General features: G+C 44.3%; 1 protein-coding gene and 1 pseudogene across 1 annotated transcript in view; both read left to right on the top strand.

Annotated features, from left to right (window-relative positions):
• Nucleotides 1-637: 637 nt before the first annotated feature.
• On the top strand, nt 638-3,277 carry LOC115541722 (uncharacterized; annotated as a pseudogene).
• An 11,380-nt stretch (nt 3,278-14,657) lies between these two features.
• Nucleotides 14,658-25,984, top strand: part of tmtops2a (teleost multiple tissue opsin 2a) — a 51,998-nt gene continuing 40,671 nt past the window's right edge. Inside the window, exon 1 of the mRNA XM_030353760.1 lies at nt 14,658-15,508. Within this exon, the coding sequence (XP_030209620.1) occupies nt 15,157-15,508 (352 nt within the window). The 5' untranslated portion in view covers nt 14,658-15,156. The remainder of the gene's footprint in view (nt 15,509-25,984) is intronic.

Raw genomic sequence — 25,984 nt, 5'->3', positions numbered from 1 at the left:
AGAGAGAGAGAGAGAGAGAGAGAGAGAGAGAGAGAGAGAGAGAGAGAGAGAGAGAGAGAGAGAGAGAGAGCTTCAGTGCACCTTATTTATGTATGTGTGAAAACCACAAATGCAGAAAAGGGCTTTGTATTATGGATACTCCAAGTTTTGCAGCAGATCATATATATTTATTTATTTTGTTGCTTCGAGGAGGTCTGGAGCCTGTACTACGAAGCTCGATTAGAGGGTTAGCGAGGTATGTAGAGCTGAAAGCCTGGGTTAGCTGTACCACGAAAGTCGATCTCTTTAAGCGTCGCTGTATCACCATGCCTCTCCTCGAACCATCACCTTAACGCGGTGGAGAGGTTTGCGTGTCCTGAAGAACCTTGAGAGCTATGTTGTCTGGAGCCTTGTGCTCCTGGTAGGGTCACCCATGGAAGCTTGGTCTCGGGGGGAGGGAACAGACTAAGAATGGTTCAACCACTGCCTTGTGGCCTGGGAGGGAAAAAGGCTAAGGGAGCAACACCCCAACAGAAAAAGCATCCTCTAGGTAGGCCAATCCCCCGCTTAGAGGTTAGCAAAACTGATTACAGAAACACTGAAAAATATAACTACCACCTTAGAATTGGGAGGAGAAGGACCTTCAACTAGAAGACGTATGAAGCCCTGTGGTGAAAGCCGAAAGGAAGCCAGAGGGTGGAAGTTTCTGAATCCTAAATCTATCAGAAAAATCGGTACATGGAATGTACGCTCAATGCATATCACAGGAAAAGCGCAGACCATCGCGAATTAAATGAAGGCATTTGGCATCCATATACTTGGAATTGCCGAGGCTAGGTGGAAGGAAGCAGGACAAACACGGCTCGCATCAGGTGAATCAATCATATACTCTGGACACACAGGAGAACATGCTGCTCATTCGGACGGGGTGGCAATCATGCTATCAAAGGAAGCAGGGAAAACACTTCTAGGGTGGGAACCAGTAAGCGCGAGGATCATCCTGGCCAATTTTAGGACTTTACATAAACGCATCAACCTTAACATCATCCAGTGCTACGCCCCCACCAATGAAGCAGAGGATGAAGCAAAAGAGGACTTCTACCAAAGGCTAGAGGAAACCATCAGGAAATGTAAGGAGAAGGATCTCACCATTTTAATGGGAGATATGAATGCTAAGGTTGGCAGTGACAACACCGGCTTTGAGCAAGCGATGGGAAAGCATGGCCCTGGAGTGATGAACGAGAACGGAGAACTCTTTGCCAACCACTGCGCCAACCACAGTCTCGTCATTGGTGGAACCCTCTTCCCTCACAAACCATGCCCTGGGGGTACCTTGGGTCTCCCCTGACAGGAAGACGGAGAACCAGATAGACCATATTTGCATCTCCAAGAGATTCAGGAGAAGCCTCCAAGATGTCCGGGTGAAGAGGGGGGCCGATGCAGCCACGGATCACCACCTACTGGTTGCTAACCTACAACTTAAGCTGAAAAAACATCAAAACAGCACGTCAACAGGCAAACGCTACAATGTGTCACTACTGGCCACCAAAGAGAAACAAACCAACTTCCGAATAGAACTCAGAAACAGCTAGACAGTACTGCAAGCCAAGGAAGTAACGGAAGAGGAACACAGGACGATAGAACACCACTGGCAGCAAGTAAAGGAGGCATTTACAGGAGCCTGTGAAGCAGCAGTCGGGCTCAAGAAGAGGACGCACCAGGAGTGGCTCTCACCAGAGACCCTTAGCAAAATAGAGGAAAGGAAGAAGCTAAAGAACGTACTAAACAATAGTAAAACAAGATCAGTTAAGAAAACAGCGGGGGTGGCGTACAGTCAGGCAGATAGAGAGGTCAAAAAGAGTGCACGGAGAGACAAGAGGAACTTTGTAGAAGAGCTTACAAACAAAGCAGAGGAAGCTGCAAGGCAGAATAACATCAAAGGGATATACAACAACATCCGACTGCTGAACAAAAAATACCAGAAAAGGAATCACCCAGTCAAGGATAAGGAAGGGAGGACACTGAAAACACAAGAAGAGCAAATGAAAAGGTGGGTTGAGCACTTTTCAGAGATACTGAACCAACCACCTCCGTCAATAAAGGCGAATATGCAACCTGCAGAAGTTCCCCTGTCAGTTGACTGCAAGCGGCCATCAAAAAAGGAGATAAGAAATGCCATCATGCACTGCAAGAACAACAAGGCACCAGGTCCTGACAACATACCTGCAGAAGCTCTTAAAGCAGATGTTGAAGCGTCCACACCAGTGTTAATTTTGTCAGCTATTTTAGATTTAGTCTTAGTCTTAGTCTTTTGACGAAAATGCTTAGTATATTTAGTCACATTTTAGTCATTGTTTTCCTTTGTAGTTTTAGTCTAGTTTTAGTCGACGAAAATTCCTTACATTTTAGTCAACTTTTAGTCATTACTTTTAGTCAAAATGTTTTCTCTTTTTAAACTAGTTCAATTAGGCTAACCCTATATAGGCTATATGGACACCTGCTAAGTTGTTCCACTCAAATAGAGTACTAAAGTGAAAACGTTATGTTGTCCTGGCAACCGGATTTTCAGTTCTAAACAACCGAACGAGAGATGGTGTTCTCCATTGCTTCCATGTGTTGTTTCTTTCAAAATTAAAATAAATCAATTTCAAGAGGTGAAAATCACTACCAATCGAAAAATGTCGAGGCGTTCATATATTCCCCTGGGGTATTAAAAGGAAACGTTTGTAAACGTTAGTTTAGTTTAGTTTTTTTTTTAATATGAAGACAATCTATTCTCAATATTATTTACATCATTGGTAAAGCAAACTCACAAATCAATTCGCAAAAAGATTGTTCCTTTTCTATAAAAGGTTTGTGTGCCATAGGATTTCCCCTTGTTAATTTAGAAAGAAGCCGTGCACTTACTAGCCGCGTTTACATGGACACATCTGATCCGCATAGATTTCTATGCGGAATAGAAAATGATCATAGATACATATATACATTCAGAATACAATTATCTGTTCCGCATATAATTCTATGCCGAATAGAAGAGGTGGTGTAGTCCGTTTTAATCGACATGTATACACTTATTCCGAACAGATTGGGGTTTAACTTAGAGCAACTGCAGTAGTTCGCAATTGGTCCACTGAGCTCCGTTGGTACTTTAATGCACACCGAACTTGACCGCTGTCAAGGAAAGTGGATTTATTGCCTGATTCACGTCTTTTCAAAAACAGCTTCATCCACCAGGCTGTCAAGAAACTAAATTCTCTCCCCTCTCTCCCCTCAGCCACATCAACAGGGCTGTCAGTAAGCTGAAATACCCCCCCCCCCCCCCCCCCCCCCCCCTGCTTTCTGCCTTGCTACACTGTGGACTAACTGTATTTGCAATATTACTATTACTATTACTAGTTTAAATACACACCATACAGACTGAAATTGCTGCTATTATTTATTTATTTATCTATTTAAAAAATGCACTACTACATGACTTTTTGCTGCCAGCATTGACTGCCTCTTTGCACAAATATTTTTACTTATTTTATTCACACAGAACTCCTATATTTTATGTCATTGTCTATCTTGTCTATTTTTAGTGTTGTCTCGTATATTTGTGTTTGTGCCTTTGCACTTTTTATATGTTCACCGCGGGATAGGGGGAAACGTTTTCTCGATTCCCTCACATGTCTTGTACATGTGAAGTGTTGACAATAAAGCTGACTTTGACTTTTGACTTTGACTTTTCTTCGTAAGTAGTCCGGTAAGCGTGTCCGGTTGCTAAGCGACGGGACATGGGTGTTTATTAATGACGTTTTCGCGTAATAGTGTCCGCGCGCGTCCGAGATAACTGTAAATGAGTAGGCTACTACTAGTACTTTTGCAGGCTGAACGTTAAAATACTTCTTAACTTAGAGAGACCACTCTCTCCCACCAGTCTTGGCTGCGGACTCGCATTCAAATTCCTCTTGTTTGCGGCGGAGGTGGGGGTAAATATAAAGATCGGACGTAGCTGTGCTGTCCTCCTTCTTAATTTAAGGAGCAGGCAGAGAAAAGCTCTCTCCTGCTGTGCTTTCATTAAAATCTAATTCACAATGCCAAATAGTGATAAGACGTCCATTATGTCGCCGCCGGTCCAGAGATGTGTCAGGTGTGCGCAAGAGACATAACGGACACTTTTGTTACTGCCATGTATACAGTAGGGGATCACATTTTAGGAACAGATCTATTCCGCATAGAAATCTATGCGGATCAGATGCGGATTCAAATGGATGCTTACAACTTACCACATTGAATGATATTTTATATTTATTTTTGACTTGGCCCTAGTTTCGTAGGAGCAAACATGGGGCCCCACATATATGGGGGTAAAAGGGATGATGATACATAATATTTTTTGGACAATATGCAGAATCTTTTCACTTACGAATTAACACGGTCGGCTATTTTTTGCCAGCACGCCACCCTAGCCATATTATGGGCAACCGTGTTCCCCTTGGCTGTGATTTGAACTTTGAATTCCTCGTAGGAGTTCATAATAATACACTGCTCGCCTTGGATGAAATACACCGCTCTCGCGCGATTTACTTTGCATAAGGGTGAGTCAAATGACGCGAGAAACGCCCCTTTTATGTGAACGCGCATTGAACCTAAAGCGGAAAACCTGGTTCAACTCATTTAATCTAAAGTGAGCTTCGTGGTACCATTTAACTCTGATTGCGATTTGCGGCTCTGTCGAGCCAGGTTTTCCCAAGAAAGCCTGGGTATGTTCAGCGAGGTTCGTGGTATACCCCCCTGGTGGTCTCCGTATATAATCAATAAATAAATAAATAAATATTTCGTTGCTTCGAGGAGGTCTGGTGGTCTCCGTATATAATAAATATGGTTGAAAATATATATCATGTGTCATTAAGTTGCATTTAACAACATTTAACTGGATTTACAACCCCACCACCCTGCGTACTCGTCTTCCCCTAGTTAAAGTCACCTAGGGGAAGTGTGGTATACACACACACACACCTCAGGAACGACAGCTGTATATTTGTAAGGCATGTTGTTGTTTTCATAAGGTCTCTTTTTTTAAAATCAAGGTTATTATTATCATTATCACTTTACACACATGTAACAGAATCACGTAAAGGGACCCACACAAACATACGTAGTCACACACATTTATGTTGTACATACAGTATAATAATAATAATAATAAATGAAATTTATATAGCGCTTAATATGGTACTCTAAGACGCTTTACATATTGCCCTATCAGCGAATAGAAGAGGTGGTGTAGTCCGTTTTAATTGATAGGGCAATATGTAAAGCGTCTTAGAGTACCATATTAAGCGCTATATAAATAAGACAGACTAGGAATAAAAGAAAAACAGAGGTTAAACATGAAGAATAAGGTGGGAGTTAGGTGGGTGGCAGATGTCTGGAGTCGATTCAAGTCAAGTCAGTTTTATTTGTATAGCGCTTCATCACAATTACAGTCTCTAAAAGGGCTATAGCTTCTGGTTCCCTTCTCTGGACTAATTTCTCTGCAAAGGACTGCACGAGCGACACAGATGTCTGGATATAAGCAACACCAAAGCCTGTCAACCTGTCTTGGTTCAACAAAAACTTGTGGATAAGTATCTGCAATACTCTGCAATATCGAGAGGACTCGAGGGTTGTAGTTCTGTAAAATCCTCTTTTTTCTCTGAATTGGGGACTTATTTCAGTAAAGGTGATTAAATAGCATAGATTAGTATGTTGACGTTCATATAAGACAAATGACCAAGTTTAAAACAAAAAAAAGTGTTTGTTTCGGCTCTTAAATCAATGAAAACATATCATTGGCTAGGTTGATGAAAACTTCGTTTTTTCACATCGTACTTGAGGACCGCTGTGGTGTTTTTTTACGTGACAAGATCTCCCCATAATGACAAATAATTTCCAATTAATTACTTTGACGACGACCAAAATACCATTAGTACGAAGATAATGAGCAACATTCAAATGCTCCTTTGCCTCCATAACGGAGGCGATCATTGCAATGTGACGTTGAAAGGCATGCCCTGTAGACAGTATGAGAGAGACACTTGAAAGGGATGGGACCTAAAGTCCCTTCATTGGTTGCTCGTCAGTTCAAGAATAGAGTTTAAGATCCTCTTTTTGGTGTTCGGAACACTCAATGGATCAGCGCCTGAATACTTGTCCGACATGCTTCTGATGTACGATCCCTCTTGATCACTCAAGTTCCCTGGCACTGGCCCTTTTTTTGTTCCCTGGCTGAGGACAGGGACCTATGAGAAGTTATCGTTTAGTGTCTGTGGTCCTCGCCTCTGAAACAACCTGCTAGAGGAGCTGAGGACATCACAATCTGTGAACACCTTTAAAATAAACCTTAAAACATCCTTAATTAACTCAGCATTCTCTTAATCCATTTGATTTATTTAAGTTTATTTTCATTGTATTGTTAAGCACCTTGTATTGCAATACAAGGTGCTTAAAGTGTAATTCCGGCACAAATTGAACCCAGGATCTTTGTTTTGGCATTAAAACCCATCAAATAAGCCTTCCAGATACCTTTTTAATTGAAAATCGAGTATTATAGTTTTCCGGGCGCAATTGGTTGGCTTGGGGCATTGAGTTTCGCTTCTAAATTTGCACTTTTGAACCACTAATATTGTTAAAAATAGCACCAAACCTCTGCAGTAGCATGACTAGGGTCCCTACACATAAAACGAAGAACAAACAACTTAGTTTGCAAACCCAGAGTTTATTTAAAAATACAGTTTAACAAGCATTACCGGTAGGTCCGTGTTTACAGGAAGTCCACACAAGTCAATTGCCGAATGCGCCGGAGTTCAGTTCAAGGAGGAAAGTTTTGGAATTTATAATTTATATTTATAAATAATATATAGCAAGTTTTGACACGTAAATTAAAGGAATTGCATATGTAAGTTACAGTTACAATATAATTGTTCGCTACAATCAAGCATGGCACGTTGTTGACGGAAGACACACTCCTCTTCAATGAAACTCCTTTTGGGTTCTTTGGGTCAGCAGCTCTTTTGGGAATGATGAAGTCGTCCTTATCAAAATGAGCACTGCAGACACGGGGATCCTTCTGCATTAGCGTCTTGATTGGCGTCTCAATGTCCATATTCAGAACAATAAGCCACTGGTCTACCAGAGATCGGTCATTGCCAATCAAGACGCTAATGCAGAAGGATCACCGTGTCTGCAGTGCTCATTTTGATAAGGACGACTTCATCATTCCCAAAAGAGCTGCTGACCCAAAGAACCCAAAAGGAGTTTCATTGAAGAGGAGTGCGTCTTCCGTCAACAACGTGCCATGTTTGATTGTAGTGAACAATTATTTTGTAACTAACTTACATATGCAATTCCTTTAATTTACGTGTCAAAACTTGCTATATATTATTTATAAATATAAATTATATATTTTTTTTTATAAATTCCAAAACTTTCCTCCTTGAACTGAACTCCGGTGCATTCGGCAATCGACTTGTGTGGACTTCCTGTAAACACGGACCTACCGGTAATGCTTGTTAAACAGTCTTTTTAAATAAACTCCGGGTTTGCAAACTAAGTTGTTTGTGCTTCGTTTATGTGTAGGGACCCTAGTCATGCTACTGCAGAGGTTTGGTGCTATTTTTTAACAATATTAGTGGTTAAAAAATGCAGATATGAAGCGAAACTCAACGCCCCAAGAAAACAACATGGACGCCAAACATTGCGCCTGGCAAACTATAATAGTCGATTTTCTATTAAAAAGGTATCTGGAAGGCTTATTTTATGGGTTTTAATACCAAAACAAAGATCCTGGGTTCAATTCGCGCCGGAATTACACTTTAACAATACAATGAAAATAATGTAAGCACCTTGTATTGCAAAAGGAACAGAATACTTTCTCAATATTAACTTTGTGAGACACATTTGTCCACTGTTCCTGATGAAGTCCCAGTGACGAGGACAATCCAGTACCCTGCGTGATTCCGCTCTGCCGGAAAGTGTAGGTCTATCATTGGTGTCAGGAGCCCCAGAGACTCAGGTGGTCTGACGCTGTTCCTTACCATACCGTGTCTATCCTTCTCTGACGCGACCCGTTGAAAACTGTTTCTCTACAATATTCAAAATAATTTGAATATTGTGATATTTTCCAACATTTAACTTCATGCTCAATTCTCTTTCAAAGGAGACAATCTGTAGCTTTATTCCTTATGTTCCCGAACATCATTACAAGGATTATTCGATATACATCTTTGATAAACGTAATACATTTATTTTTTATTATGTAATAACTACAAAATTGTAAAAGAATATTTACATATAAATATACTATTATATACAACTGAAAGTAAGAAAAATGTTGCACCTCAGACGAACAACAACAAAATGAAGTAGCTAAAAAGTTCACAGACTGACATGCAGCAACAACAACGAAAATAAGTTCTGCTACTGGACTAAAATAAATAAAGCACTCAGACTAACTCATTAGCTATGGCCTATGAGCCAGAGGGCCCAGAATGGTCCTGTTGCTTTGAAGTTCAATAGCGCTAGCGGTTGACAGCTTTAATTCAGACGACCCCCCCCCCCAAAAAAAACTGCCAATCAGCCAATCATAGCGCCCAAGCGGTGTGGCTGACAGATGATGTTAATGTCATTGTGAAGCGGGCTAACCGCTTCACAATAAATTGCGAGTCATGTATGAGCTGTGCTGTTAGCATCGTTGTGGTAGCATGTTACTACAGAGCGATTGCTAGCCCCCTGTGGCCACTCAACACTGCGCTCAAACCGCGCACACACACACACACACACACACACACACACACACACACACACACACAGACACACGCAGACAACATGCACACACATAGACAATCCACACACATACAAATGTATACACACTACTCTTCGTGATTTACACACATGAACACACACACACGCACATCGATACATGTGCACACAAATACAAACTAGTACAACTGTACACACTGTGGCAACCCGGTTGGCTGGAAGGCTGGGTGACACGGAAAGTAGGCACGTTCGAGGCGAGTTTAAAGCCGGTCACGGTGTTTATAAACAACGAAATAAGACGCGGATGCAATAGTGTCTCTAGGCTAGGGTCTCCGTGAGCCTTGTAGCCGTCGTGGGGTTGTGCGTCTCCTTCTTCGTTGTCGGTGGGTCGCCTCCCTCCAGTGAGTCCTCGACTCGGCTTTAACCCCTCCACACATTCCCCTCGCCGGGTGCGTCCCGGCGTGACAGGGCATCCGCGTTGGCGTGCTCCTTCCCCAGTCTGTGGGCCACCTGGAACCGGAAGTCCTGGAGTGCCAGGAACCACCTCGTCCGCCGGGCGTTGGTGTCTTTGGCGCCCGCCATCCATTTTTGTGGCGCATGGTTGGTGACCAGGGTGATCTCTTGACCTATAAGGTAATAGCGCAGTTTGTCAAGAGACCACTTGACCGCCAGGGCCTCCTTCTCCACAGTGGAGTAGTTCTTCTCGTTCGGTAGGAGCTTCCGGCTAATGTACATAACCGGGTGCTCCTCTCCTGCCCGGATCTGGGACAGGACCCCTCCTAGCCCCACTTCCGAGGCGTCTGTGTGCAAAATGAGGGGTGAAGCGAAATCAGGGGTTACAAGCACAGGTTCCGCGCACAGGGCCCCCCGCAGCGTCCCGAACGCTTCCTCAGCCGTCTCTGACCACCTGATCCGGTCGGGCAGGGCCTTCCGGGTCAGGTCGTTGAGTGGGCTGGCCAGCGTAGCGAAGCCGGGAATGAACCTCTGGTAGTAACCCACCAACCCCAGGAACGCCTTCACCTGGTTCTTGGTCGAGGGGCGGGGCCAGTCCCGGATGGCCGCCACCTTGCTCTCCTGCGGCTGGATGTTCCCCCGTCCTACCCGGTACCCCAGGTAGGCTGTCTCCTCCAGTCCTAGTCGGCACTTGGCCGGGTTGGCCGTGAGGCCCGCCTTCCGCAGTTCCCCCAACACGGCCCGCAGCTTCCTGACGTGGACATCCCAGCTGTCACTGTGGATGATAATGTCATCTATGTAGGCCGCAGCGTAGGCCTGGTGGGGTCGCAGGAGCTGGTCCATCATCCTCTGAAACGTGGCCGGCGCCCCGTGAACGCCGAAGGGGGGCGGATAGGCCCAGGTGGCCTTTGCTATGTGTCTTCAGATCTTCTTCCCGTCTGTAGGAGCCGCATTTAAGTTTTTTATGATTTGAGTGACTCACTAATTTCTCCTTCTTTCCCACCTTTGGTGAGTGCACACCTGCGACAGGTGCTGATGGTGCACCCTTTAAATAGGCCACGGAAGTGCATGACGTGGAGAAGGCTGGCAAGCAGATACAGTTATTTACCGTCTGTCGTGAACTGTGCAACTTGATATATATATGCATCCTTAATTTGTTATATTTCATTTACAAAAATTGACGGCCAAAGGACGGCCTTGGACAGTCAAATTCTTACTCTTTTTTGGACACAAACTGCGCGTCAAACAATGACATCACCAGCTTTCTCCGTGTGGCAAAAGGACAACTTGGGATCTTGGGGTTATAGGAAAAACCCAACCACGGTTTTTTCGCCATTACACCGTCCGTGCTCATGGTCTTCTTCAACATGGCACACACACATACACACACACACTTCCCATGCAAGCTGTTGCATGCATAATGAGGTAAACATTTATCGCATGTTTTATCCCCATGGTAAAACCTTCATTCTTGAATATCATTCTGTGTAAATACATAAAGATGGGGTCGCAAGCCAAAGTGCATATGTACGTACGGCGTAAGGCCAGAGAATGAGTCTCCTATAGATCAAACAAGATCTGAAGACACACAGCAAAGGCCACCTGGGCCTATCCACCTTCCAAACCATCATCATCATCACATGACCTTTGCCTTAGCTCTGCAGAGAACAAAAAGCCTCTCTATAATATATACTTCCATTTCAAAATTTTATATTTGATTGGTTTCCAAAGTGTATCAACATCCATGAGGTTTAAACATCCACATGCTACCCTGCTATTGGACATTACGAAGGAAGACTCTGAAATACATAACTACCCAATAACGGGCCGGCTCCAAGTGGTTTATTCCATCATATGAGTTACCAACAATGATTCGATATCAGTTGCTTTTATCTATAATCTTTATTTTTCTGTATCGTCTTAACCGTGCTTCGAGCATATTGATTTTGTGTTGTGGAGCAATGCAAACCGAAGGGCAGAGGTGTCCCGCTATTGAAAAAGCATTCACATCCTTGGAATGTTATTGACCACTAACAGGTCTGAGACATTGCTGTGGTACAAGATAACAAAATAAATAAAATGCTTTATGGCAAAACTGACCTAATAAAACTACACTATCTTCTTATTAATGTTGTTAAGCCAATTAGTAAGGTATTGGAAAGCTGTCAAATCGTCATGTAATACTGACCTCAAATTATAATAATCATTCATGTTGTGCGTTAGAAATATGAATGTGTACTCTGTATTCGGCTCAGAGCCCTATATAATGGCCTTTATGTGTGTCTTGTTTCGAATACATTGCTCGGAATAACCCGCACTCAACCATGCATACTAGTTGTAAGAAAAGTATCACAGAGCGAAGAAGTCCTCCAACACAGCGTGAAGCCCCTCTGACGTTCAGCTTGTTTGAAATGGTTGTTGAAGTCGTTTAAACGTAGACTCTTTTATGAGACATTAATACTATATTGCAACCTAGCCCTTAGCCTGGGTTTGGAGAAATAATGAGGTCTTGGGGGGGGGGGCGTAGCTTCAGTTGCAGGAGTTCAGTTTTGTTGGGGGGTGCCACCACACAGCACCACCAAATGTCTCATACAGCGGACACAGACTCAACACTGAGCTAGGCATGAACTCATCTCTGAAATTCTCTTGTGCCGATTTTTTTACATCATTTATGCAGTTTTACTTTCTTATTTTATTTTTTGATAAAAAAAAGTTACCAAGGCCCGAACCTCGGTGAGCTGGGTACGGGCATGATATCAGGGAACAGACACATACCTTGCAACCCGAGTTGCTATTAATTTATTTTTCCTGAAATATTAATATACTGTCACGCCTGCCACCTAGTGGGACCCAGTCTTCCCTTCATTCAGCTCTACACACCTACCGGCATCATCAACTCCACACACCTGCCGGCAATCATCAATCAGCTCCCTCTATATCAACCCAGGTTCTCCAAACGAGCGTCGCCAGATCGTAACAGACCTTGAACAGTTTGTATCGTCTTGTGGCCCCTCTGTAAAATCCTTCTTTCTTAAGATCTATCCTAACCCAGTCCTACCAATCCATCCCGTGTTTCCTTATCCCCAGTACCATGCTCCTCAACCCCTCCGTCAGGACTCCACTGGACCTGTTCTGGATTCCCACCGTTCTCCAGCGCCCCTCGGATAATCAATAAACACCTCTGTTCCATGGAACTTGCCTGGTCTATCCTGTGTCATGCTTTTGGGTCCACTACCTTCCCCGGTGAACGTAACATCTACATATATATATGTATGAGTATGTATGTATGTATGAAGAAAACGTGGGCAGGGGGGATAGAGCCGTCTTGTTTACCTTAACATTCAAACGGCATGACGCGGAGGGGCCTATCTCCCGGTCCCTGGCTAAGCTTGGGCTTACAGGTATTAAGAAGTCTGCACTCTAAATTGAAGTAATGTATCACCCAGGCTGCTGGCCCTAAAGGACCCCCCCCCGCCCGCAGACAACCTGAGGACTCTCAGAGGGGCCAGTTTAAGGGTGTGTTCCACTAAAATATTAAAATATTTCTCATATTTAAGCTTGTAGGATACACAGAGGATCACAGCCAAGGGCCATTCCGCTTCTTCCTGCTTGACGCGCTTTCCCACTTTCCAGTATCGTCAGAGCCCGAGTCGCGTCACAGTGCTTAAATTTGCATACGCGATCTGATTGGATGACGGATCCGTCGCTGCCGAAAAAGTTGAACATTTTTCAACTTCTTGATGGAGCCCCCCATTCAAAGTCAATGGGGATCAGTCAACGGACGGAGGTAGTGGGCACGGGGCGTTACATACGCAAAAAATCGACACATTTCAAATTGATGACGACACACCCTCTTCTAAATAAAACGCTCCCAACTCTTCTGAAGACACCGCTCGTCTGTAGGCCTAATCAAAAAGGTTTAATTCAAGGGCGTAGGCCTACGTTTGGTCTCAGCTTTGGTAGGGACACTACACAGACCTAACCCAAAATCACTACATAGACTGCATCATGCTGAACAATAAATACTTTATCAAAAAAAGAATCTAGATTTACATGTGTAACTTATTCACATTTAAATTAGGCTACTGCAAAAAAGGTCCGGTGAGTAGAAGTTAGCCATGAAGCGAATAACGCAGAGGCATGTCAGAAGTTCAGACGAGTACGGTCTCCACCGGCACGTTGCAAAACTCTCTCCAACTTCCCTGCCGGTGCTCCGGGCTTTCCCACCACGCGGCGGTTCCAAGCGGCGATGAGCGGTCGGCTCCCGTGCGCGCGTGCTCTAGCGGTTCACGCGATCGCAGTGAATATTTATTCGGTGCTCGTGCCCATCGCGCGAGGTATACGAACCGAGGGACTTCTCGCCGCTTCTCGTTTAGCACTCCGGCTCCACGCCCCTGCTTTCTTTACATTTGGGGATTATTCATTACATGTCTGCGTTTCGGGTCTCTTCCTTAATTTAGAGACATTGTGATCAGGGGCGTTTCTAAGTTTTTGAAATATCCAGGGTTTATGGTGCGTTCCAGAGCCCATCCAAACCAGTGGGATTTGGGACTTATCCTTCCTGAACTGTACTAGCTCCTACTTGTTGAAGTGGGGCTAGGTCGATCACCCCCCAGTTCGATAGTAGGAGGTTCCACTTCGACAGGCATTCCAGTGCACTTTTCTTAGTTGGAGGTAGGATAAGTCCCATGTCCCACTGGTTTGGATGGGCTCTGGAATGCACCATTAGCCCAGAGGGAAAGGGAATAAAGCATAATTTTTGTGTATGCTTTTTTTGCGCATGCAGTTTTCATTATGCTTTACCTAAATACACAAAATACGCAGTTTATTATAGCTTTAAATAGCTACCTGACTGCTGTGCTGCTTATCCCCAGACATCTAAAGTTCTATTCAAGTTATTTCAGAGTTAAATGAATACAAGTGAGACAGACCATATCTGACTGGGGATAGGATAGGTTAATTCACTTGAGGTGGTAAACAGTCTGGTTATGTTTTTAAACCGTTTATTCTCTTGCCAGAAGGACTATCTAGAAGTACTAAGCTACTTTATTTTGAGATGTACCTGGAATCCCCATGTTTGTTTCTAGTGTAAAGCAAGCTAATAAATAAATAAATAAATAAGATTCGGGACTAATTAAATAATATCCGGGACTTTAGCCTCGAATGAAACAGCCTAGTGACGTCTTCATCACAATTTGTTATGAAAAGCTTTGTAAATACGACTCGACGTGTCGTTGGCCATGCATCCACAATCAATCGGGCCTCATTATTTCACGTCCGAATACAAACAGAGAGAGAGAGAGCGAGAGCGAGAGCGAGAGAGAGAGAGAGAGAGAGAATGCACGAGAATGCACGCCCGCAGTCCTCGGGGGTGGGGGGAAAAAAAAGTATCCTGACATGCACATGCGTCATGTAAGCCTACGCACGCCTTTGGAGAGGCTGCATATTAAACCGATAGCCGGAGACGCCTCGTCCATTCAGGTAGTCCGTCTGAACGTGGTAATGGCGAACGAACTGTTCCTCGGCACGACTCTCTCCTCTGGACAGAAGCGAGACACTTTGGACCTTTACTCTTAACACTTCGTTTTTGCTCTTGATTGAGTCATTAGTCACTCTCTGTGCTATTTCAATGTGTTTTAAGTCACGGAGTGAAGTAATATATTGTGCTGCTACCAACGCCTGTAATCGACCAGGTAGTACCGCTTTCTAAGATTAAACCAAAGAGGTTTTTTTGCTCCAAAACACAAAAAGTGACATTAGGACTTCACGGGGATCCGAAACAATGGGATCAGCAACACCCCGCGCGCCATGTCGAGACGGCTCGCGCGCCCCACCCGTAATGACACCGAACAGCCAACGATGCAGCTGATGACGCCGAGATGAAGCGCGCGGCTCTCTGACATAACGAACAACAAACAAAAACAAAAACCAACAACCAGAATGTTCTCCGACGTGGGGAACGCGAGCGACGAGGACCTGCTGAGGTCGCTCGAGCAGGAGTGGAGCGACCGGCCGCAGGAGCTGCTGACGCGCACCGGGCACACGGTGGTCTCCGTGTTCCTGGGCTCCATCATGGTGTTCGGCTTCCTCAACAATCTGGTGGTGCTCGTGCTGTTCTGCAAGTTCAAGACGCTGCGCACGCCCGTCAACATGCTGTTGCTTAACATCAGCGTGAGCGACATGCTCGTGTGCGTGTTCGGCACAACGCTCAGCTTTGCGTCCAGTCTGCACGCGCACTGGCTGTACGGGAGGCACGGGTGCATGTGGTACGGCTTCATCAACTCGTGTTTCGGTGAGTGGCTCCTGCAAGCGTTCAGTGGATGTTATATTTGCGGTGTTGGTGAGTTTAGTTGCCCTTTGTAAAGTCCCCAAGGGAGCGCTCCCTGGAGCGCACCATCACTCTCGGGGGTGTTCAATGGACTATTAGGGCGCCGATGCTAATAACAAAGAAGTGATAAAGTTATGTTTTTTTGTGGTTGTCAAAAAGATTGGTTAAAGTCGAAAAATAGTCTGTAGGTTTATTATTTGAAATTACTAAAGGGCAGTTATTTGTCCAAGTGGTGCATATGAATAGGACTCTAAGGTTTATTTCTCCCATGTCCTTAAGTGTATGTGCAAACCGTCTTCTATACTCTATGGCAGCTAACATAATAGGCTACATTTACATTTAGGGCATTTAGCAGACGCTTTTATCCAAAGCGACTTCCATCAGTTAATACACACATTGACACACCGGCGGCAGAGTCAACCATGCAAGGCGACAGCCAGCTCGTCAGGAGCAGTTAGGGTTAAGTGTCTTGCTCATGGATACTTCAACACTCAGCTAGGAGGAGCTGGGGATTGAACTAGCAACCTTTCGGTTACAAGACAACTGCTCTACCTCCTGAGCTGCCGACCCAATTCCGGCTTAGCTCAGCCGACCCAAGCTCGATTTAGCTCAAATTCGTTTGGGTTCGTCGGAGACCACGGAGCTTGACGTGTTTACTTTGTGGACGGGGAACTATCTGCATGTGATTGGTAATCTGTGGTTCATTCACTCACACGGCCGCATAACACGACTCGCTTTAAATGAGTTGTTTACACTGTCTGCTTTACCGTGACAGTGTATGGAAATATGTCAACATCTTTCTGACAAAACATTTAAAACAGGACAAAATGTGCCAAAACAAAAGTGTGCCAGACAGTTGATGTTGCAGAACATTCATAAGTTACAGATCGAAGGCTTTTGAAGTCTGGTTTGCATGACAAAAAATAGGAAATTGGGAACTGCTACAAAAAAGCCATATTGAAATCAACATGATGGATGCTCTTATTTGAAAAGCACTTCAAAATGACATGCATAGCATGGCTGTTCACAGCGGGAAGTGAACCCGAAACCCATGTGATGCCTTGCTCTGCCAGACAGGACCACCTGACGCCCTCAGAGGGTGCACTCACACACCATCTGGCCGTGGCCGTTTTCAACCCTAACCGTTCTCAAATCTGCCAGTGTGAGTGTGGCCAGTCTGGCCAGGCCAGGCCAACTTGGCCACTTGGGAGAGGTGTGCTGCTACGGTACGGGCCGCCCGCCACGGTACAGATGCTAATGAGCCGACACGCGCAGACGCACAGCTATGCAACCTGAGCTGGATGACGTATAGTCCGTGCGACGACCATGGACATAATAAAGGCGACGAGCCTTCTTTCCCATTAAATGGTAAACATATATCAAAATAAGCAACAGACTCAGCTAAGTGCGAACTGTGTTCTCTGTGTTGTTTTCCATTGTTGTTAAAACGAGAAAAGAGTCGTTCGCGAATCGTTCGTTCGTTCGTTCAATCGAGTTTCCGGTAGCACTAATTCCACTGAGTCTGCTACCGGAAACTCGTTCATTCGTTTGGTCGAGTTTCCGGTGAATTGAATGGTGAATGAGACGACCGAACGAACGAAAGAGACGAACCAGTTCGCTTCGTTCGTCCTAAAGACTCGTACATTCGAACCGGTTCGCGAACAAACGAGCCAACACTAGTGTACATTGTGCGCGTATCCGTCACTCGACACGTGTGTACAGTCCAAAATGAAAGAAAAAACCTTGCATCACTAGGGAATAGAACCCCCAGTCTTTAACACTAGAAACGCCGGGCCATTTTTACTTACTACTAGCGCCACAAGAGGGGTCAAATGAACCCTAAGTCATCTGAATGAGAGGCTGTGCATTTGCACATAATGATCACAAGGTGGCGCCAATGAGCTATTACCGCGCGAACGCCACATGAGTGTGTGTGTCATGCGCGTAGATGGCACTAGGGACGGGGGGGATATGACCCCCTCAGATTCATAGTGACCCCCCCACTGTCCCTACAAAAGGCGACAAACATCGCGGGTAAAACGAGGCTTCCTCCTCTTGAAATGTCACTGGAACCTGTCTTACAAACTGCATACGCCGATCTTTCTCCGAGACAGTGAAATACTCCTACACAACCGACTTTTTCTATCAATTTTATTTGTAAACCAACCACAAGTGCGCGCTGGCGGCTTATTTTTTTTCTGTCGTATCACTCCGCAAGCATCTTCGGTAGCTGAGCGACGTCAATGTCTTTGGCGACTATATCTCAGTTGATCAACACTACGAATGCTGGTAACAAATAAATTGTGTGTCATTGTGTGTGCGTGCATACGAGGTGCGTGGGTGCATGTCTGCGTGTGTGCGTGCGTGGGGGGTTAGGGTTTGTTTTCCTGGCACGAAAGGGGGAATAAATAACATTGTGTCGGCCAAAGTGTTATTGTAAACATCGTATCGGCCCAGAATTTCACAATCGGTGCATCCCTAATTCCAACATTAAAATAAATGGAAAACTCACTCCTTACTCCCATTACAAATGATGCAGCTGTTTGCAAATATCCTGAACTGAAAGAGGAGAGAGAGTTCAGAGTCCAACTGGCCATGTTTAAAAACAAGTACAAGGTCAACAAAACTGCAGATGCAGTGCATGCTTTGAAAGAAATGCCCCCTGAAGTCCGTGGCCTGTTTGATCAGGTAGAGACACTAGTGAGATTGTTGATGGTGGTGCCCATATCATCTGCCGAGGCAGAGCGCAGTTTGAGTGGGTTACGCAGATTGAAGACATGGTTGCGATCAACCATGACACAAAAAAGACTCAAGGGCATTGCTGTGTGCCATATTCACCAAGAATGGCTAGACAGACAAGACAGACAAAAAATTGCCCAGCAGTATGTTCAGGGTAATGAAAGGAGGAGAGATGTCTTTGGGTCCTTCAGTGAGTCTGCTTAGACAGTAAATTTATTTGGCTTTTTGTTCATTCATGTAAATATTTTGTTGTTTAAACTTCTGAGTGTCTACACAAATGTTTATATAAAACATATTTTGCATAAGGCATGAAGTTTCTGTGGGTGATTGGCATTCCAGACAAATAATAGTTTCATTATATATGTCTAGTGTTTATAAATTAGGCCATTGATTAACAATGTTCACTGTTGTTTATCCATGATTTCAAATAAGAATTCTCCAATGGCATTTTAGTGCAAATCATTGGCCCATAGGCTATTACGAAAGTAACTACTTGAGCGCTAGTTAAAGCCCAGATTACACAAAAATAACTTATTGAGTTGAAATCATTTGCTTTGTCCCCCCCCAGTTCAAAAATCCCATCTGCGCCCCTGGTGTGTCACAAGCCTAGTCCTCACGATTATTTAGAGTCCCTACCGTGGCCAGGACACAGTTGCGACCATAGATATACTGTATATATTAACTAGATGCCTCGTCCGCGGTGCTGGCCAATGGAGTCGAACGTCACCACTGGCGGCCATCTTACCACAGTTAGCTGCTCACCAATAACATTGTGTTGGTAGTGATTCATGTACTTTTTAAATAACCATAACTTGCTCAATTTTCAACCGACATACTTATGAATAATTGTTAGGTTCTAAGAAAAATAGAATAATGTTCTAAAATAGGTACAGTATTTGCCTTTACAAATACACATCATGAAAGGCTGCGTGTTGAAATCCCCACCCTGTACAGAGGTGTATTTATGTAATTATAACCATGTGTTCTCATATGAAATGAACATTAAACAGAACAGATAGGTGCAATAAATACACACATGCACAAGGTATTCATGTTATTTATGTTAAATCAATATATGGGCTACTAAAACTCAGCAATCTATTGTGTTGGTAACTTCACTCAAATCTATCTACAGTCAAGTATGCATTTAGGCAAATACGATAAATATGAATATAATCATGATCAGAATCAGAAAGGATTTAATTGCCAAGAAGGGTTTTACACCAACCAGGAATTTGGCTTGGTGAATAAGGTGCATACATTAGGACAATAACAATGAACAATGAAAAAACAGTGATATATATGTCACACAATATAAACAAGCAGGGACTTAAGAGATCAATTAAAAAATAGGATAAAATAGAATACATTCAAAACTAAAGTAAAAGATACTTAAAAATGCATAAGAATATGTGCAACCTTTGCGGCTGTTCAAGACACACTGAAGGCATGATGCCCCCATAGGTTTGCAGGGAACTATATACAATATGCACACTGAAGGCATGATGCCACCATAGGTTTGCAGAGAACTATTTACAATATGCACACTGAAGGCATGATGCTACCAATTTCCCACTTTATCCTCATAGCTCTGGCTTTGGGAAAACTTAAAAAAGTGAGAAATGCACCCAGATATATTAATTATTGTCAACATTTTCAACCACACTAAAAACAATAAAGAGTTCTCTAAAATTCCATTCAGTGATTGTGTTAACAAACATATTCTAAAAAGCCTTTTGTCAACAACAATCTAGCAATACTATATACATAATAGCCCCGCTGTTCCTGTGTAACAGGACCTGTATTGTATATATTTCCACTAAGTAACTAAAGATTATCCTAAAATTAAATGTCATAATATTGTAATATCCTACAGGTGAAAGGTGATCCCACGGGTTCTCGTTTCGAGAGTTCGCAGATTAACGCATCCGTAGGCTGCACAAAAGTCTGGCATCTTCACTTGTCAGTAATTTCCTGTAGAATTCATAATGTAAGACAAACAAACCCGATTGGAAATCATGTGCAACTTCAGTTTAATCATGTTCAACTTAAATTATATAGAAAATAGCAATTCTGCCTCCCCATCGATGTAAGATTACTGTGTAGCTAGTGGCCTACCCCTGAAACACAACTAAGCTGCACGATTAAGTCGTGCAGCACCTCCACCCCACGCGTTTGGCCCAGCGTATGACGTCATGCTAAAACGCTGGGAGGAGAAAAAGAGGGAGGGTGAGGCGCTGCGACTGTGTCTTCCCAGAAGAGCGCCTTTCCCCGCCAACGCACCCGGCCAGGTGTTCACCCAGCCCCGCGCTCCTCCGCCGGCTTACCGCATCCAGAAGCGTCAGCCCCACCCAACCAACGGGGCCGGCCGCGGCCAGAACAAGCCGCCGGAGCACAGTGGCGCGTGGGCGAGGAAACCACCCGCGCCCGGTGTGGCGCCAGGTGGCCGTGCGGCCCCTTCGGCTACTCAGGGAGCCGTGAAGAAACGGCGCGCTACCTGAGGCGCTACGACCAGGGGGTACGGCAGGCCCGACCAGACGCCGTCGCCTCCGCCCTAGATGTTCTGATCCAAACCCGGTTTTTACTCTAGGTACTTTCTAGTCCCGAAGAAGGGAGGGGGCCTCCGGCCGATATTAGATTTACGCGCTCTGAACAGATACATGAGACGGTACAGTTTCAGGTTGATGACACACGCCACTCGCATATGCTTCGTGCGCCCGGGAGGCTGGTTCACAAGCATAGATCGGGACACTTATTTCCATATCCCCATTTATCCCCCTCACAGGAAATATCTCAGGTTCGTCTTCCAGGGCGTAACGTACGAGTATTTGGTTCTCCCGTTCGGCCTTTCGTTAAGTCCACGGGTGTTTGTGAAATGCACAGAGGCAGCTATCACGCCCCTCAGGTTGAAGGGAATGCGTTTAGGAACATACATACGCCCCAGGAGGCTCAGGCGCAAACCAGCGTGCTCACATCGCACCTAATGTCCCTGGTTTCACAATAAACATAAAAAATTATGTTATGGTCCCTACTCAAAGCATAACGTTCATAGGCTTGTGCCTCGATTCAGTGACATTCAAAGCGCATCTATCCGCGGAGAGAGTGGAAGCCTTTCAGGCTTGTCTGGCACATTTTCGCAGGGGGACGATGTTGAAGTTCAGAACGTTCCTCAGACTATTGGGTCTGATGGCGTCGGCGCTGGTAGTAGTCCCACTTGGCCGCCTCCATATGAGGCCGGTTCAGCGATGGGTTGCATCACTCAGACTGAACCCGACGTGCCATGGCCATCGCCGGGTTTTGATCTCCATGGCGTGCGTCTCGGCGCTGCGACCTTGGGGACGCGTGTACTTTCTGACTACAGGCATTACCATGGGAACTGTCCTGGCGAGGAAGGTCCTTTCGATGGATGCCTCTCGGGCGGGCTGGGGAGCCGTATCCGAGGGCAGAACAGTAAATGGCACGTGGAGCTCCCATATGCAGTTTGTTCACATAAACTGCCTGGAACTTCAGGCGGTGTCACTGAAGTTCTTCCCTCTCTGAGAGGTCAACATGTTCTAGTCAGGACGGACAACACCACGGTGGTTGCGTATATAAACCGTCAGGGGGGGCTACGCTCCCCTCAAATGCACACGTTGGCACACAGACTGAGCATGTGGGGCAACACCCACCTGTTGTCGCTGAGAGCAACACACGTGCCAGGCGCGCGGAACTGAGGAGCAGATTTAATGTCCAGGGGCGACCCTCGCTACAAGGACTGGAAACTCCACGTCGTGGTCGTGAACCAGATATGGGAGAGATACGGTCGAGCAGAGGTCGATCTCTTTGCATCAGAGGAGAACACTCAGTGCCCTCTGTTCTATTCCCTAACCGGTCGGATGCTGGATGCTTTGGCATACGAGTGGCCGCGAGGCCTCCTGTACGCTTTTCCCCCATTGGAACTGATCATTTCAACTCTCGCCAGAGTGCGAGAGAAGGGTCATGTGTTGATCCTTATAGCCCCCCGTTGGCCGGGGAAATATTGGTTGGCGGAAATAGTCCAGTTGCTGTACAGCCAGCCTTGGCCTCTGCCTTTACGCAGGGATCTCCTGACGCAAGCGCATGGGGAAATCTTCCATCCTCATCCGGAGCGCATGGCTCCGTGGGCCTGGCCCGTGAAAGGATGAACCTAAAGACGGCTGGACTCCCATGGAATGTCAATATGACTATCCAGGGCGCCAGGGCTTCCTCTATGCGTTATGCATATGACGGGAAATGGCGTGCGTTCGAGGATTGGTGCGCGAAAGCTGGGGAAATAGCTTTCCAGAGTCCCGTGCCTGTTATTCTGACATTTCTACAGGGCTTGCTGGATAAAGGCCAGGCTTTCTCCACGGTCAAAGTGTACTTGGCCGCTATATCAGCTTGTCCCATAGGTTTTGGGAACAAATCGGCAGGTCAGCAGCATATCGTTTGCTGCTTTATGAAAGGTGCACGCCGTCTTCGGCGTTCACCTTCTTGGTGTTTTGAGCAGGTTCACCGTAGCCACAAGCTGGTCGTTTTGGTGTTTGATGGTTTCCAGCAGGCTAAGGATTTGGAACTCTGCTGCTGTTGAAAAACATGAAAGGTTAACCTACTAAGGTGAACCTGATCACCAGTAGGATGAACAGCACCCCATGGCCAGATGCCGAGATGCCAGACAGCATTCAGTTTCCCCTGGAACAATTGGGAGAAACACAAAATGTAGTCAATCACATATATCACGTTTCAGTGTTTATCCTCATTACTCATAATACTGACATTAGCTATTACATTAGTTAATGACAAAAGTTACAGACAAAGTTTGAGGAAAATATGTGATGGTTGTCAGAATTTTTTTCCAAAATCGGTGGCACAGAATGACCCTCCAGTATTTGTCGGTTATTGCTCACCAGAGCAGGGAATGGTATCGGCCATTTTTCCCGCTCGCCATGTTGGTCTGTAGGCCAGGCTTGAAGAAGGCTGCATATTCAGGCCTGGTGCGAGGGGTGGAGGGAGTTGAGGAGGGACTGCCGTTCCTGGCCCATAGGGAGGTGGGCAGTGTGCGAGAGTCATCTGTTAACCATGACTGATAATACCAATGGGTCCTGTCTATTCGCTAATATTTCAGATTTCAATATATCAGTCCCTACTAGAGATGTCCGATATTATCGGCCCACCGTTATTATCGGCCCGATATTAGCATAAAAATGTAATATCTGTCAATATCGGTATCGGAATTTTTCTGCCTTAAAACCGATTTTTATTTATTTATTTATTTATTTATTTATTTTTTATAGCTCAAATAAATGTTTTCCAAATTGTGCAGTACAGTGCACATTGTAATTGACTCATATTTGTGCATTTATTCAATTAAGGTTATTGAGTTTTAGTTAAAGAAACATACTGCTATGTTGCCCATAGTTGTTCAGGTACAATGTTTTATCATTTGTGAAGTCAAGTTTGCACTATTTGTTGTGGGCATTGTCAAGATTATCTCAGGGAGAGTGTAATCCAAACTGTTGTCTGAGACCATTAAAAAAAATAAAATAAACATGGCACTTTTCCCTTAAATTAAGTTGAAGTATTTTTCTTATTTTGCACAGACAATGTTAACATTTGGAAAGCCTTGTTGCATTCAAGAATGCATCTAGTGGGGCATCACAATAACATTAAGCATGTTGTGTTAATTCCACAACAGGAGATATGTAATGCTACCTAAATTAGGTTTGAGGAAAATAACCCAAATATCGACATCGGTATCGGCTGATATCGGAATCGAAAATTTAGAGTTGGACAATATCGCATATCGGATATCGGCAAAAAAGCCAATATCGGACATCCCTAGTCCCTACCTTGAGTAACTCTCTGCATCTTATATGCGGGTGCAGGGAGTTGAAAGGATATAGGGTGATGCAGTGCTGCCCCATGCTGAGGTGCTAAGGAAGATAAATTGGTATTAAATGTTTGTGATCTGTTAACCATCGAGGCTGCGAGCTACAGGGCCAAACAATGGCAAACAAAAAATCTCTGGTCATGCTGAACATTAATTTGTACGTTTCATTTTGGTATGCACTACCTATTTCAACGACAATGGACAATGTGTTTCAATACAATTTGATACTGATAAATGATACATTTTATATTACATGCTGGATGCTAAGACTTTTCAGGCAATATTGCATGAATGCAGATGTTTTTAGCTGACAAAATATTTGACTGAGATTTTGAAAGTTACAATTTCAGAATGTATGCAGAAAATCTGAGATGAGTGACCATTGCTGTGAAACGATAGATGGGGCCACTGTATTCAAAAATATTATCAGTATTTACCTGGACAGTTTTCTCCAGGTTGAGGAGCAGTGAATCTACTGCCTGGCACTCGGCGAGATGTTGGAGCTGGAGGAATGGATACACGGTGAGGGGAATATCTTTAGTGCTACGAATATTAACCATATCTCTGATATTAATGTTACGATTTTGTTATTAAGATGTTAAGAGATTATTCCTTACTCTGCCAGGGCAATTGGCTTGGCCTTCGAACTGGTAGTTCTTCGAACTGAGACACTAAGTCACCATTTTCCACATCTTCTTCGCTGTGGTCAGAGTCTCCGAAACGAGGGCTGATAAGTAACCGTATCATTAGGGTTATTTCAATCTCAAAATCGCCAAATATACATATAGGTCAAGCATCTCTGGTCTATTTTTTAATGCTACGGGAAATACCCTTTTACTGTAGAAACATGACAAAAACAAGACAGAACACACTTACACTGGCTTCCTGTTCCTTTTATCTGGCAGCTCAACCTCATGCTCAAGCTCTGCCTCAGATTGCAGATCTGAGGTGTTGCAGCCATTCTGATATTGCTTCAAGATTCTCAAGGCATCTTTGTAGTTGTCTAGAATTGAAATTATGTTAAAATGAACATGAGTTTCAAATTACCTGTAGAGCTGCACAGAATATTATTATTATTGATGATGATGATGATGATGATGATGTCTCAGATCTCTCTCTTACAAGAGAGACCTGGCAAAGAATAGTATAGATGGAACATTTTAAACAATGCACGGCAAAGACAATTTCATGTGCATTTTTTCAGAACATATACAGAATAGGTTATTCCAAGCAGAAGGAGAAGCAACCATGAAATTATATTTAAACAAGAATTTTATGAATTGGCATACCACAAGTTCGGAAGACATTGACGTCGTATCTTGGCCAGTTTGGCTCAGGCTTCTCCTCATTAAAAGCTGCACCTTTTCAACCTTTCAGTGCTTTTATAGCTGGGCCAGTACGCCATCCCCTCATCGTACCATTCATTTGGGACAACAGCAATGTCCCGGTTTATTTGAAATGTAATGAGATGAAAAGGCATCCTTAATGTAGAAAGAAAGAAAAGGGGTATTTATTCATCGTCAAAGAAATAACATGGACTAAAGCATGCACAAGTGTACAGTGTTTACAAATAAGCAAGTAAGGTGGGCTGAAAGTTAACCTTAATGGTGCCCCAAGGTGGGAAGAAGGTAGGTAAAAGTACAGGTCATAATAATAGTCAGGTAGAACTTCAGTTCAACCGTAAAGTAGGGTACTATTGCAATTCTTGTAATACTCAATTCTTGAGTGTGATTGGGTGCTTCATAATGTCACAAATCATTGCATAATGCTAATATAGTATACTATAGTGGACTATGTACAGTCTATGGTATCGA

Source organism: Gadus morhua, chromosome 4 (assembly GCF_902167405.1).
Source record: "Gadus morhua chromosome 4, gadMor3.0, whole genome shotgun sequence".
NCBI classification, from domain to species: Eukaryota; Metazoa; Chordata; class Actinopteri; order Gadiformes; family Gadidae; genus Gadus; species Gadus morhua.
The sequence above is the reverse complement of the archived record's forward strand: the minus strand, read 5'-3'. Positions and strand labels throughout refer to the sequence as shown.